This window comes from Debaryomyces fabryi (assembly GCF_001447935.2).
Source record: "Debaryomyces fabryi strain CBS 789 chromosome Unknown contig00205, whole genome shotgun sequence".
Taxonomy (NCBI): Eukaryota; Fungi; Ascomycota; class Pichiomycetes; order Serinales; family Debaryomycetaceae; genus Debaryomyces; species Debaryomyces fabryi.
In genome coordinates this window covers 1-14,920 of record NW_015385631.1, presented here as the reverse complement: position 1 = coordinate 14,920, position 14,920 = coordinate 1, and the positions used below count along the sequence as shown (strand labels likewise).

The 14,920-nt window shown below is 35.8% G+C and overlaps 4 protein-coding genes across 4 annotated transcripts; 1 reads left to right on the top strand and 3 right to left on the bottom strand.

Annotated features, from left to right (window-relative positions):
- Positions 1 to 99: 99 nt before the first annotated feature.
- On the bottom strand, positions 100 to 1,746 carry ALD6 (Ald6p; the record flags this gene model as incomplete). The annotated part of the gene is made up of 1 exon (XM_015614246.1): positions 100 to 1,746. The coding sequence occupies one exon, from the start codon at positions 1,744 to 1,746 to the stop codon at positions 100 to 102; it is 1,647 nt and encodes a 548-aa protein (XP_015464929.1).
- Positions 1,747 to 2,700: 954 nt separating this feature from the next.
- GDB1 (bifunctional 4-alpha-glucanotransferase/amylo-alpha-1,6-glucosidase) lies at positions 2,701 to 7,257 on the bottom strand (the record flags this gene model as incomplete). Its single annotated transcript, XM_015614245.1, has 1 exon — positions 2,701 to 7,257. The coding sequence occupies one exon, from the start codon at positions 7,255 to 7,257 to the stop codon at positions 2,701 to 2,703; it is 4,557 nt and encodes a 1,518-aa protein (XP_015464928.1).
- A 699-nt stretch (positions 7,258 to 7,956) lies between these two features.
- PZF1 (Pzf1p) lies at positions 7,957 to 9,315 on the top strand (the record flags this gene model as incomplete). Its single annotated transcript, XM_015614244.1, has 1 exon — positions 7,957 to 9,315. The coding sequence occupies one exon, from the start codon at positions 7,957 to 7,959 to the stop codon at positions 9,313 to 9,315; it is 1,359 nt and encodes a 452-aa protein (XP_015464927.1).
- A 52-nt stretch (positions 9,316 to 9,367) lies between these two features.
- On the bottom strand, positions 9,368 to 14,041 carry AC631_05414 (uncharacterized protein; the record flags this gene model as incomplete). Its single annotated transcript, XM_015614243.1, has 1 exon — positions 9,368 to 14,041. One exon carries the CDS (start codon positions 14,039 to 14,041, stop codon positions 9,368 to 9,370), a length of 4,674 nt encoding a protein of 1,557 aa, XP_015464926.1.
- Between the last annotated feature and the right edge of the window lie 879 nt (positions 14,042 to 14,920).

Genomic DNA, 14,920 nt, shown 5'->3' with positions numbered 1-14,920 from the left:
CATTTTTAATGAGATACTTTTTTTTTGGCTTACATAGTCTAGATGTTGACTGCTAGGTTTCATAATATATGTATATTATTATGTAGATATATAAAAATTTTAATCATGAGTTGGCATTGAAGTTGAAGGCTTCAACACATCCTCGAATGCGGTGGTTCTCCACAAGCTTGTGATCGTTTTTGGTTGAGTCAAGAACGTGATTCCTGCCTTTCCGTAGAAGTTCAAATCACCTAAAAATGAGCCCTTATTACCTGTGAAGGAGAACATTGGTAATGGAACTGGGATTGGGACATTGACACCAACTTGACCGCAAGCAATATTTTTGGTGAATTTTTGTGCAGATGGTCCTGACGTTGTGAAAAGCGAGACTCCATTACCGTACTTGTTGGCATTTACCAAGCTTATAGCTTCGTCAAAAGTATCAACATTAACAACTGATAAGACAGGGGCAAAAATTTCTTCATCATAAGCTCTAATGCCAGGCTTGACGTTGGTTAAAATGGTTGGGCCCAAGAAATTACCCTTATGGAACTTCGAATCTTCGTGTTTAAAGTTTCTACCATCGAGGATAATTTTGGCTCCTTGTTTGATGGAGTCTTCAATTATTTCCTTAGCCTTGGTTAAAGATTCGGGATTAATCAATGGACCCAAATCTGAAGTAGAATCAAACCCACTTCCAACCTTTAATTTAGCAGCATCTCTGGCCACATCTTCTACCCATGCAGCTGTTTCCTTGCCGACAGTAACTAAAACTGAGATTGCCATGCATCTTTGGCCCGCAGCACCAAACGATGCTCCGCTTACAGCATTGACGAATTGATTCTTGTCTGCATCTGGCAACACAATCAAATGATTCTTTGCTCCTAAGTTGGCCTGAACTCTCTTTCCTAACTTGGTACCCTTCTCATGTATATATTTACCAGCCTTATCTCCACCAACAAATGTGATGGCTTTAATTCTAGGGTCTTCGATGATCTTGTTTACTGTATCATGCTTACCGTGGACCATGTTGACAACTCCAGGAGGAACGCCTGCCTCCGCGCATAACTCGGCCAAGATCATTGCTGCTCCTGGGACTCTTTCAGATGGCTTGATGACAGCGGTGTTTCCGGTGACCAATACCAATGGTAATGACCACAAAGGGACCATTGCAGGGAAATTGAATGGACAAATCGATCCAACAACTCCTAGTGGCTCTCTCACCATCTTTGTTTCCATATCTTTGGCAACTTCCAATGACAGAGCCATCATATCGTTGGGAATATTACAGGCGGCTTCAGCCACCTGCAATCCTCTCAAAACATCTCCCATGGCGTCTGGGAACGTTTTTCCTTGCTCCGATACAATAATAGCTGCAATTCTCTTCTGGTTCTTCTTCAACAACTCAACAAACCGAAATGCAATCGACTGTCTCTTGATAATGGAATAGTCCTTCCATTCTTCAAACGCCGATTGTGCAGATGCGATTGCTTCCTCTAATTCCTCACTTGTAGACTGTGGAACCTTCAGGATCACCTTGTTTGTTGCAGGATCGTGAATGTCAAACCATGTTTGTGAATCTGACTTGATAAATTTATTATTAATAAAGGTTGGCGTCAAATATGGCTCCTTCGCGTCATAGTGATTTGTGGGGTAATCCGTAGCGGTACTAGTCAAGCTGATGGTAGACTTGAAATTTTTCAATTCTACCTTGGTACGTTGTAATAATTGCTTGTTAGCCCTTAATCTGATTGATCTAGAAATCATTTTGGTAAAGATGTTATCTATAAATTTTACAATCTTAAAAAGAGGGCATTTGGAATCTATTTAAGTACAAAGCGATACGGTTTTCCACTCCCGTTTATGGCAAAAGTGCGCAGTGGGGAATTGCTTCGCACTGGGATTCGAATCCCTTGTAATCGGTATTTTAGGTGCTATTCTTAATAATGACACGAATGTAAAGTCATTTCACCATTGTTTTGCAATAAGGTTATTAGTGGGTCTACGGGTATTGCAGTTATTTGCTATGAGTGTTAGAAAATATACTATTGAATTTCAACATAATTGTTCATTTGCAATCGAATCGACCCTACAATGTCCTACAAGTTGATAGCGGTAAGTTTTGTTTCTGGATTTCGTTTGTACATAGAGACCAATAAATGGAGTATATAGTGTTTATGTTATGTGGTGGAGAATATATGAATCGTTGGAGATTATATAATGATTAGAAAGAATCATAGACAAAACTACGGATACCCGGTTTAATAGCCGTTATGGTGTCGCAGCGAAATTGTTGACGATACGACATTCTAGGCGAAATGTCGCAATCTAAATTGCTGCAAAAGCGTGCTATCATTAGATAGGATGATGCTAAAGTCTGATTTATACGTCTAGGATTAAGTAGATTCTGTAAAACATGTGTATTTTCGTGATATACGATATTATCTTTTATAAGGCTAAATTTTTAAAGTATAGTAAGAATTGAAAAAGAAGAATGGAAAAAAGAAGAACAAAAAAAGCAGGAAACAAACAAGAGCACCAGATTGCAAGTTCTTCCGAACTTGCGTATGCACTTATCAAATGTAATAAAATTATATCTAAAGGCGGTTTGATAAGAATGTCTGAGGAATTTTATTTTGAAAATGTTTTCGGAGATGTTCCGAAAACTTGAACATCTCGGGATGTGCCCGATATGCGGGCCCCGAGAGAAAAACAACCCGATCAAGGATATTCTTGGTCGTTCCACAAGTCAAAGTAAAGATCCAAAAGACACGATGAACTCCAAGCCTGGGTAGGACTGGAATCTGGACAAAGTGCGCCGTCTTTATTGGTTAATTCAGTTAACCCAGACCATTCGCTCTCTCTGATCCATTTCATATGACCTTGGAGTCTCTCATTGAGAGCAGTTAAAATACCTATTGAAGGATCCTTTCCTTCCTTGTACTCATTCGAATTCACATAATGAAATAATAGGAATGCACGCAAGAAGTAACCCATACACCAAACCCACTCGGGGCCTTGATGGTAATTTCTTCCCTTGGAAGTGGCGAAGTCCTCGCTATCCTCACCGTTATTATAGTTAGGTCTGTAGTTCCAGTCAGATGGGTCTAAAGTTCTCATACCAACGGGGCCTCTAATGACCTTGTCAGCAACACAAATAGCATGCAATGCCTTTGAAGGAGTGAATAATTCAGGTGCAACAACCATTGCAATTGGAAAGTTTGCCCTCAATTGATAATCTTCATAAGGCTTACCACTCTTGTATAAATCTTTGTATATACCCCTTCTATTAACTACCAGCGAATCGATCTCGTATTCGCTGTCGTCACTTGGATCTTCAGGAACATAGAAGCACTTTTCAAAATTATTCATAAGAAGCTCTTCCCAGTCCTCTAACGAAATTGTGGTTTCATCTTCACGTTCGACCTCAGTATACTCGAATAAGTTCTCCTTATGCAAGGTATTAACGAACCTGAGAGCACTCTTTAATAATCCTTGAAGTTCAACCGCGGCTCCATCCCTTGGGGTCCCTGGAACACCCTTAGAACCTGCCTTTTCGCTTTCACCCATTTTGTCCATCCATGTACCACAATTCGATTGAGAACCACCATGAACTAGTCCTGTTTTCCAATCAATGTGCACCTCAACATTAAACCCTTCATCTGACATTTGAGAATCTAAGTTTGGTCCAGCATTCGCTTCACGGTATTTGATGCCTTTTGCATGACGTTGTAAGATTTCGAATATAATATCTCTAATTGAGGTTTCATAACTAAAAGCTTTTTCGTCATCATAAGGAATATACGTATCATCTAATGGAAACCTTCTTGCAACTTTTTCGTCTAAGATACTAGTTCCATTAGGGACATGAGTTACATAATCTTGGATTGCCTGGATAAAAAACCAAGCTGCATCTCTAGCATTGTAACGTGGATTTCTTCCTGCGTCTAAAAGATTTGGAATTAAGCCATGTTTCAAAGTCTGGGCAAATCCTAATATATGCTGCTTCGCATCTTCATATCTACCAGGGACTAATAGTAATCCTCTGAATGAAATAAATACATCTCTACCCCAACACCTCATGTAATCGTTACTGAAATGTGGTAATCCGGCAGCTATACAAGGAACTTGTTCTTTACTCTTCAAAGAAGTCTTTTTCATTTTCGCTACCATCTGTACTGAAGTTAATGCCAAACTCTGTACAAAGTTCGTACCATCTTGAATTTCCTTGGGGAATAATCTCAAAATTCTAAATCTGCACGCTTCATAGGCAACACCGATGATTAAGGCAAAATAGTGTGGTCTTAAGAAATAAGGAACAATTCTGATAGCGTCAATTCTGCTAGATAACCAATTTTGAAATTTTTGCAACGATTTAGAGTCTTTTGAATATTTATTCAATCTATTGACAACATAGTCGAGTGGCCATTTGCCTTCTCTAAGGTGATCACAAAGTGGATGGGCAAGATCATTTTGCCATATAACGTTCTTTAATACGGAAATCCAACCTTCGAAACCGGAATAGATTAAGCTGCCATGTTTAGGAATGCTATAGACGCCATCACTTCCATCGCTCGCATCCCGCTCTTCTGGTTCTGCGCGATACATTAAAGCATTCAAGTCGTATAAGTCAAGATCTAATGAAGCTTCCACGGCTCCTTCTCTCACGAAAGTATCTAACGAAACATCTACCTTTGGGATTTCAGTTGAAAATACAGCGATAGATCCCGGAATAAAACTTTCATTTACATGAATCGTAGAATCCCCATCGTTGTATTCTATTTTTGGTGCTGGAACCTCTTCTAATGCAACAGGTATACCGGTCAATTTTTCCTCGTCTTCTTGATAATCATTAATCTTTTTTAGAGTATATGCAAACTCATTCTTTACCTTTGTTCCTCCTAATATTGAAGGCGACAAAATCTGGTGGTCGGAGTTATCATGAAACTTTGTTCTTGCTATTAAAAACCAACCCTTACCTGTTCTGGAGTTATGTCTTTGAATAGTAATATATTGACCTTCATGGTGAATATACATTTCATGATCTCTCAGGATATCCTCACTTTCGGTAGCGAGTGACCTTCTAATTGCATGTAATTTTTGCTTTATACTACCGATACCGTTTTCTCCATATGTATAAGTACGTTTCTCAGAAACAACATTGAGCAATTCTGGATAACATTCATCAAAACCAAAAACAGACCCAATTGCCGAAGAGCAGAATGCAACTAATGCAGCAGTTGGTAATGTGTCCTCAACAGTTCTCTTTTGAGCGGGCATTTCATTGTCATGAGTGCAGTCCATGAAAAGAGCATGTGGAGCCAGCGAAGTTAAAGCCTTTGGAATTTCTAATTCAGAATATGAATCACCATATTTATCTTTCTCTGGCTCTGAAGATGCTGGATAAGCGAATTCGTCTAACGGTAACCAAGTCAAGGATCCAATTGGACGCCCCCCGTGTTTGTGTACCAATGTCGATAATTCAGAAACACTCCATGCTTGCATAGCTTCTCTGATAAGACTGTTGATACCTAGTCTTTCTACAAAGACTTTATCCATCTCTTCAGATCCACTAAATAATTCAGCTACAACGTATAGATCCGGATTAACACTTCTAGCCACATCTAATAACTTTTCACCCACATGCAATGGTGTGGAGTGGCAATTATCAATCCTAAACCCATCAAATACAGATGCGCATTCTTTTGTGTACTGGATCATACGCTTCCATAAATGCGGTGAGTCTTCTTCTTTACTTCCAAACCTCAACTTAACACAATCACCCCAAATCACAACTTCTCTTCTCAAGTAAGCCTTAGATTCGCTTGAAGCAAAATCTTGTAATGGGTTTCCTCCCCAAATCCAACCATTATTTGCCAATGCCCATTGCTTTCCATCTGTTGCCTTAAATCTTGTAAAATATGGTTCCGTCAACGGATTCTCTTTTGATACTGGTCCTAACTTTGGACCATTATCATCAATTCTAATGTATCTAATTCTATCTTTTAATTGGTTTTTAATTGACTTGACATCATCGTCGTAAGTAGCATACAAGTCCACGTTGATTTCATCGATAATTGAAACAGCCTTACTGGAAATTGTCTCAAAGCTGGCATCATTGGAAGGCAAAGCAAGCAATACAGCCAAAAACTTAGTTGAGTCTAATTTGTTACCAAATCTATCTTCTAAAATTACTTTACCTCTGGTATTACACGTCTCTACAACGAACTTTGCCAATTGCTTGATACTGTTTGAATCAATCTCAGAAGGAATTTCGCCCGGGGAAATATTTGAATTCCCGTTTCCGTAAGCGTTTTCAAGAGCCTCAATGGTTTCTTGTTTATCAAAAACATAATATTGCCATAATTTTAAGGGATTTACAACATGATTTACAATTCCATCAGCAATTGCATTCAAGTCTTCCTGTGTTTTGATATCTTTTGGTAAACCAAATTCATCTAATTTATCAGAGAATTCGAGTAACTTTTCGTCTAACTCAATAGCTGATTGCAAATGAGGAGAGTTTTCTATGTTGTAACCTGCATCAGGATATTCTCTAATCCACTCAGAGTTATCAGCAGTGTGGTTTAACACAACATCAGTCAAAGACAACAAATTATTTTTTGCCAATAATTCCTTCAAAAATTTAGTAGCATCATCATTGCTTTTGAATAAGTTAGGGTCGAATTTTAATTGATCATAGATAGAATATGGAGAGTTTGAAATACCCCTCTCTTGCAATGGAGTAAAGTGGATCATATTATAACCCTTCTTCGAAATATCCTCAAATATTGAATCCCACTTGTCTAAGGGTCCAATCCACTTTGAAATAACCGACTGAATGTTTATATTGTTAAAGGGAACATATTCATCTCCAATAGTCAAATTAGGTGGCACAACGAAATAAAACTTTTCTGTTGTTTGTTTTCTTTGTTCTTTATCCTCGTAGCAAATATAGTAACAGTAACTTCCCGGCTTCAAAATTGCGATGTTCACTAAGATATCCCTATGGAAAGAAGTATCAAGGGGATATTCATAGAATTTATTTCTATCGAATTCTGTTGAATATTCCCGAGGAACATTCGTGAAAATTGTTCCATTATTAGACACAGCTGAAGCTGCATTCAATGTAAGGTGTAAATTAAACAAAACATCACCCTTCTTGTAATCTTTGGGGAGTGCAGCACTTGGTAATATCAATACTCCATTCTTTACAGCAGTGTTATTGACTGGTTCTCCAGTATTCGATAACCGGAGTATAATTGGACGTCCGGACATTACTTACCTATTTACTGGGAGTATAAAGAAGAAGATTTATGTACCGTTTGAAATTCAATTCCAGAAGGATTTCATAGATTGCTGTAAAATTCAATGCGGGAGTGCCCCACTTGAAATTATTTTTGCAAAATGGATCTCAACATTAACAATGCCTATTTTTTTCGATAATTTACAAGAAAAAATAGGTTAAAGTTAGAAGAAGTACTTATTTATGTATATATGTGTTGCAGACATAAATGATACTTGTAATAATGTGTTAAACCATGTTGGTGGTCATTTAAAAAATTAAAAAAGTAAGCTTCCCCACCAGGAGTCGAACCTGGAATCTTCTGGTTCCAACCGAGAAGTGGATACGAAATCGTAGCCAGACGCCTTGACCATTGGGCCATGAGGAACGAAGCTTAACACTGTACAATCTTTTTGTTCAATATAATCTGCAATCATCTAAATTACTTTTTATCTGACACATCAAATATAAACTTAACAATTATTTCTATTTTCTTTTACCATTAATATAGTATGTTGATTCACAGGTCTTGATTATCGAGTATGATATCCATTTAATTCGGAATGAAATTAAAAAAAAATGTACGATGGAACAAATTGCGGCTCAGATATATTTTTCTTCTAGATAAAAAACTAAAATATCTTAACGCTAACACTATATTTAGAGGTTTGCTAGAAAGATCAAATTGAACTATGGAATCATCCGAGACGGCGTCCGTATCTTCAAGGGCGTCTTCATCTTCAGCTCGACCTAAAAATTATATTTGTGACGAACCAGGCTGCGAGAAAGCGTATTCTAAACCATCACTATTAGAACAACATAAAAGATCACATACTAACGAAAGGCCATTTAAATGCTCGGAAACGGGCTGTGATAAGTCTTTTTTAAGGAAATCACATTTGCAGGCACATTTGCTTTCCCATGAAGATCAAGAAAGCAAACCGTTCCAGTGTGCAAAATGCGGCAAAGGTGTAAATACCTTACAGCATCTTAAGAGACACGAAATAACCCATACGAAATCATTCGCATGCACATTTGAGGGTTGTAATGAGTCATTTTATAAGCACCAGTCATTAAGACATCATACGCTATCTGTACATGAAAAAAAATTGACGTGCAGCAAATGTAACAAGTCATTTAACAGGCCATATAGATTGGCACAACACAACATAAAATATCACAGTGATTCACCGGCTTATCAATGTGACCATCAAGGCTGTTTTGGAAATTTCATGACATGGTCGGCTCTACAATTGCATATAAAAACAGAGCATCCAAAGATAAAGTGTCCTATATGTGGCAAGGGTTGTGTAGGCAAAAAAGGGCTTCGGTCACATATGAATATCCACGACGAAGAAAAGATGGTCAAATTATGGAATTGTAATTATTGTAATATTGGAAAATTTGTGAAAAAAGCTGATTTAATAGATCATTACAACACCTATCATGACAGAAATCTTCCTGATGATTTATTAAAACCAAGCGAACGAGAACAGTTAGATAAACTTTTGAATGAGAAGGACTTGGCTCATAATGGTTTTAATACTTTAGAAGGCTTACAATCAAAGGGGTTTGTAGAGGTACCATCGTCAGATGAAGAGAATGAAGAGAATGATCGTTTGTCTAATGGCATGCATGCTTCGCACAAATCATTAAATTCGTTAAACTTGACTTTGGAATCTGGAAAAGCATCTATTGTGGATCTTATTCTGAATAATTATCTGAAAAGAAAGCTTCCATGCCCGAAAAAGAATTGTGATAGAATGTTTAGTCGTGATTATGATCTTCAAAGGCATTTAAAGTGGCATGAATCACACTTAAAGAAAATTGAAAGCTTTTTAGAAAGTCTTGATCTGGAAGAAAAGAACTCAAGTGGCAATATGCACGATAAGAGGGTGTTTCCTGATAATGATGAATCTGATATGCCTACAAAGAGACTACATGCATTGGATAGTAATGATGACGACTTTGAACTAGATGATTTGATAGACGAAGAATTAAAATCGATCCAGGCTGGTCAAACTGCCTCTAATACGGCGGATGTAAAATAGTGTAATATATAATATAATATAATGTCATTTATTATAAATTATGTACAGTTAATTAGTACCTTGGTTTCTTATCGTATCCTCTTCCACCGCTATTATACGTATCATGTTTTCTTTTGGAATCATATCTACCTGCGTTTCTGCTCCCTTGGTTATCATGCTTATGTTGGTTATCACTGGTTGGTTTGAGATTAACAGGCGGTGGAGGAGGTGGAGGAATAGGTCTAGAAGGACCCCTAGATGGAGGTGGAGGAATAGGTCTCTTCTGTTGCAGCTTATTTTGTTGACCACTTGGAGTGTACGATCTTTGATTGTATCTATTTGAATTATAATTTTCATTGTATCTTCTGCCTCCAAATTGTTGATTTTTTTCATTGTATCTATAATCATTGTGTGTGTCCTTTTGAGCAGCCACATCTTGTGGTGGAAGAGGAGTACGCTGTTTAGGTCTATTCTCTTCTGCTAGTCTAGCATTCAGTTGACCTTTCGGCATGTTTGGTTTTCTTGCGGTTATAGTTCCTTTCGTATGATCCTTATTGTTAGCGATTTCAATAGAAGAAGTCGGAGAAGCCTCCTTAGATACCGGGGTTGAGTTAGATTTATTAGATTCCTTTAATTCTTTCTTTGCTTCTCTAATCCTAGCCTTCAAGTCTAGAGGTTTTGAATTTTCTTTCTTTTCTTCTTGCTTCGATTTTTCAACTAGTTCATCTTCTGGTTTAGCTGCCTTTTGTGATTCTATAGAATTCTCGACTTTTGGTTGACTCTTAATTTTGTTTTCTCCATACTTTGAATAATAGTCATATCTTGTTTTGGCAGAATCAGAAGTTCTGGTACCGGGCCTTGATGGTGCAGACTTCGACTCATCATAGCTGATTGTACTTGTATTGCTTCTTTTCTCTGAGAGCTCTTTTTCTCTCATAAGCTTCTCTTTAAGCTCTTTCTCCTTGATCCTATCCTTATTTTCTTGCTCCAATTTTTTAATACTCTCTTTTATTGCATTTCGTTTTTGAACATGTGCTTCCTTTTCTTGATCATCCATAGGAATAAATTCCCACAAAGGTACCCATTCCTTTGATCTAGATTTCACGTGTCCAATCAATGCACTTGATGACAATTTCAAATCCTCTCTGTCCTCATTCAAGGAAATATTTTCGAGGTATTTTACGATCTTTTCACAATGATCCTCTACGTTAGGATAAATACCAACGAGATATTTCAAAAAAGTAATTGCATTACGACGACACATGTATTCTTTGACCTCCAACGCTTGTCCAACATCTTTCAAAATAATATCATGATATTCGAACAACAACTTACGAAATTTATCATAAGTTAATTCTTCAGAGTCTTCTGAAAATAAAGTGTAATTTTTTGCTTCATTATTGAACGTGCTTTCGTTTGTCCATTCATGTAATCTCTTAAGTAATTCAGCAAAAAACAAACCAAGATTTTCTGCTTCAGCAGGAGTGGAAGTAAACAATGTACCAAATAAAAGATTACTTTTAATTAATTCATTTAGAGCAAGAATAATAGAAAAATTAGTAGTTTCTACTTTATGCAACTGAAATAAGAACTTTGCTGAATATGCTGCATCGAATGATGAATGGATTGCTCTTGGAAGAAGACAATATTGGAAAAATGATTGAACTTGCAGCTTAATGTTCTCAACACCACTCATTGCGAACCAATGTGATGATTCTTTGTTTAATCTTTTTGAAAATAACTCAGAATGCTTCAAATGACTCTCTCTTTCATCTGGAATTGCCAAAACAAAGTCCTCGTTTTGTTTTAAATCCTTCTTATACCTATCTATAGTTGCTCTTGTGACCTCACTACTTCTTTTATTAATTAAAAGAGTATCTTTAATACTGTTTATATTAGATTTTAACTTCTCTAATTCAGATTCATATAGCTCCTCGGAATAGTTAATATCATAAAGCGACAATTGCCAAAATGTTGCATATAAGCCAGTTGATAAATCATCCCAGACTTTCGAAGGTAAAATTTGAGAGCATTGATTCATAATATCACTTATAACAGGAGTAAAAGTATCATCTGAATCAGCTGCTAAGATGTTTTTACTGATAGTCTGTCTCCAAATTTCAAAGGCGAATGACGGTGGTACATGGTACTGTTTAATAAATTCTGAAACCGGCAATAATAATTTATCTAAATCTTCACTATTTCCGAAAAAATTGATTAGTTGGGTGAATAGATGCAAGACTGTACTTAGATCGTCACTCTTGTTTGCTAATACTTTCAAATGGGAATTATCAGAATTAAATAACATGTCGTCACCTAGCTGGCATAGTAAGATTAATAATTCATTCACGGCATCAAGCTCTACGAGAGTTTTGACCAAGATGCGACCAGATTTGAACCTCTCGAACCGTAAATCATCGATCGTTCTATAGACCACCTTTTCTAATGATGAACCACAATTAATCATGTCAATTTGTTTTAAGGTTAAGTCAGCGATTGTTTGGATACCCCCCATTGATATAAATATCTCTTTTAAGACGATTAAGCCAAGGTTCTCTTTATTGTGAAGAGATTTCAATAAAAACGTTACTAATGTTTTCAAATCTATTGCATTAGGATAACGATGGCATATCTTACCAATAAAAGATGCCAATGATTGGATCCATTGACGTTCATTTAACCCATCATCCTGTATATTTGATCTTCCTGCTGCAGTAAGCCTCATCAAAATTGCCAAAGTTAACGTATCCCACCCATAATTATTAAAATATCTCGCAGTCTCGACAACTAAGGTATTTAAGTTATCATAACTTTCAATTTGCTGTAATATAGTTAAAAAGCAAGGTAATGGATTAGAAAAACTGATCTTCGCAAGTCTTCTCATCATGGGGCGCACGTTCTCTTTGGACAACCTTTTTAAAACATCTTTTGTAGACTTCTCTGCCTTTCCATAGGCAATTTTAATTAATGGGTTATTTTTCGCTAGTACCTGGTGCATTTCACTGTATAAATTAAAGCGATCTTCAGAATCATAAAAAGATAAAATGGAATATGCCTTATCTATTATAATTGAATTTTCTTCTATCAACGGCATTGCTTGAAAAATAAAATTTCTGAAATAATTAAGCCACTCTGCTTTCCTATTTTCATTCTCTTGATTTTTATTCAAATCCCAAATCCCTATTTCACATATTTTGGAAAACAATTCTAAATCCTTAGCTAAGTTTACACCATTGAATTTAAGAAACTCTCTTGAAACTTTAAACAAGTCATCAGGATTATTTATCTGAGGAATTTTTTTATTCCAATTTGTATAAAAGTAGTGAAAGCGTTTGTGACTGAAACTTTTGATCGTAGGCTTAAAACTCAATAATTCTGTACAAGGAGATTCTTCATAACGAACATTGTTAAATGGTCTTGAAAAAGCAACTTGCTTTGATGTTTGCAACTTATCCAATTCTTCGTCAGAAAATACCCTTATGGAATCATACAATGGTGTAAGCATCGAGTTGAATAGACGGTTTATCAAGTCACTAATTTCATCATCAATATATGCCAAAAATGGATATTCAGTCAAGATGTATATAGAAGGCCAATACAACCCATTACCTAATAGCACACGCAAAAATTGGAATCTAAGGTTAGAATTTAATTTTGACTGAATGGTGGCTTCTTTCTGTTTTGTATTGCCTTGCGAAGATGGCTTTTTGTCTTTAGAAGTATTTACTTCCTCTTCCTCTTCCTGTAAAGGAGCTGCTAACGCAAGTGCACTAGCGCTTGCTTTAAAAACTTTTTCATTCAAATTCTTTTTATATTCGGCCTCCAATGCCTTCATTTCTTCATCACCAGGTGTTATATACTTATAGATAGACCCGAAACTTACAAAGCCTTCCTTAATTAAGCAAGCAAATAAGATTTTAAGGGTTTCAGGTAAGTCTTTGTCCAATGGTTGTTTCAGAATCCTCAAACCAATAATCTTAGCAGCAGTTTCGTTACCACCTTGAGAAAGATGTTCTATAGATGAAAAACAATCACTTTCTTTCGACGGCCACCATTGGGATTTTTTAAGTAAATTGATAGCAAAGTCTTGATTTCCAACAAAGTTATTACTATATATTTCGATCAAAATATCAAGAGTACGATTTGGATCCAAATTATAATGTCCAGTTAATTCCTCAATTATGCGGAGAGCATAATCAACTTGATAGGATGTATCATTATATTTCAAAATATTGTAAAGTTCTACCATTAATTTGGCGTATCCTTCTGATTCTTCATGAATTAAATTATATTTCTTCTGCGTATAAAACTCATCTCTTTTGTGTGTATTTAATTGCTTCATTAATGTATCTGTAGGAACGATAGACAGTTTCAGTATCGACTCGTAACCTATCATTTTTGAAAAGGTTGATGCCTTAATTATATTCTGACGCTGATAAATTTCCAGTAAAAGCTTTTGCAAAGAAAATGACAATGGGAATACGTCGAATACTTGACAAAATATTACAGCTGTAAATTCATCATTAATTGCCAAAGATAAAAACTGTATGATAGCTTCTAGTGATATCCTTTCTTCTTCATACACTAAAAGAAGCTCTGTGAAAATTTGTGATGTGATATTTTCAGCATCTTGGCTTGTTTGATCGGGAGCTTGTAATAACTGTATTAAGCTTTCACTTCCGACACCCTCGAATTCATTGATTACTTTATCGTCAAAGTACGTCAAAGCTTCTGATTCTATACCCATACTTGAGTATATTCTAAGGTAACTATGGTTTGAGACTTAATCAAGGATTCAATTAATTCGGTACTATGTACATCCAGTTATTCGAATAATCTGAAGATATGTGTACTGCATATAATCTGCCAACACTTCATCTCTATTTAGTGATATACAAGGAATCAACACCACACCTACATTCTCCACGATGACTGTCCCGTATGCCAAAAAAAAGAGCTTTATTGTGGTCTATTCACTATTTACTGTTTACTGTGTTTTTTAGTTTTTTTTGTTTTTTTTTTGTTTTTTTTATGGCTATTAAGCTGAGATTCATCTGCAAGCAATATGTTTCACGGTATTCAAAATATACTAAAACACACAACTTTAAAGCTTAAATTTGAAATCATTTAGTTTATGAGAATTTCTGGTTGATTTAATCTTCTATAAATATTAATTCGTCTATTCTTGTTGAAATAATGGAGTTCCTCGTCATATTCTATTGCAATTTTTTTGCAGCTATAGCTCTTCAGATTTGTACTTTACTTGGTTTAATGGCAAGTAATCCTTTGAGAGGTGTCTTCAACTAACTTTTTTTAAAGACTTTATATTCATTGGATCATACACTGACATTTTGTAAGTATCGTATTACACATTCATTGTTGTTGAGCATAGAATGCAAAATTTCTAAAATTCGAGTATTTTTGTCTGCAAAAATATTTAATATATAATTCTTTATTACAAAATGTGCAGTTCAATTTTCTATTATAACCTACTAAATATACTGCTCTCTTTGAAATCTCAAATATATGTGTTGTCTATACTTGTTTTTTTGAAAGAATTTGAACCATTAAAATAAATAAATAATAGGTATATAAATAGTTGCCTTTCATCTTCTTCAAGAAAACA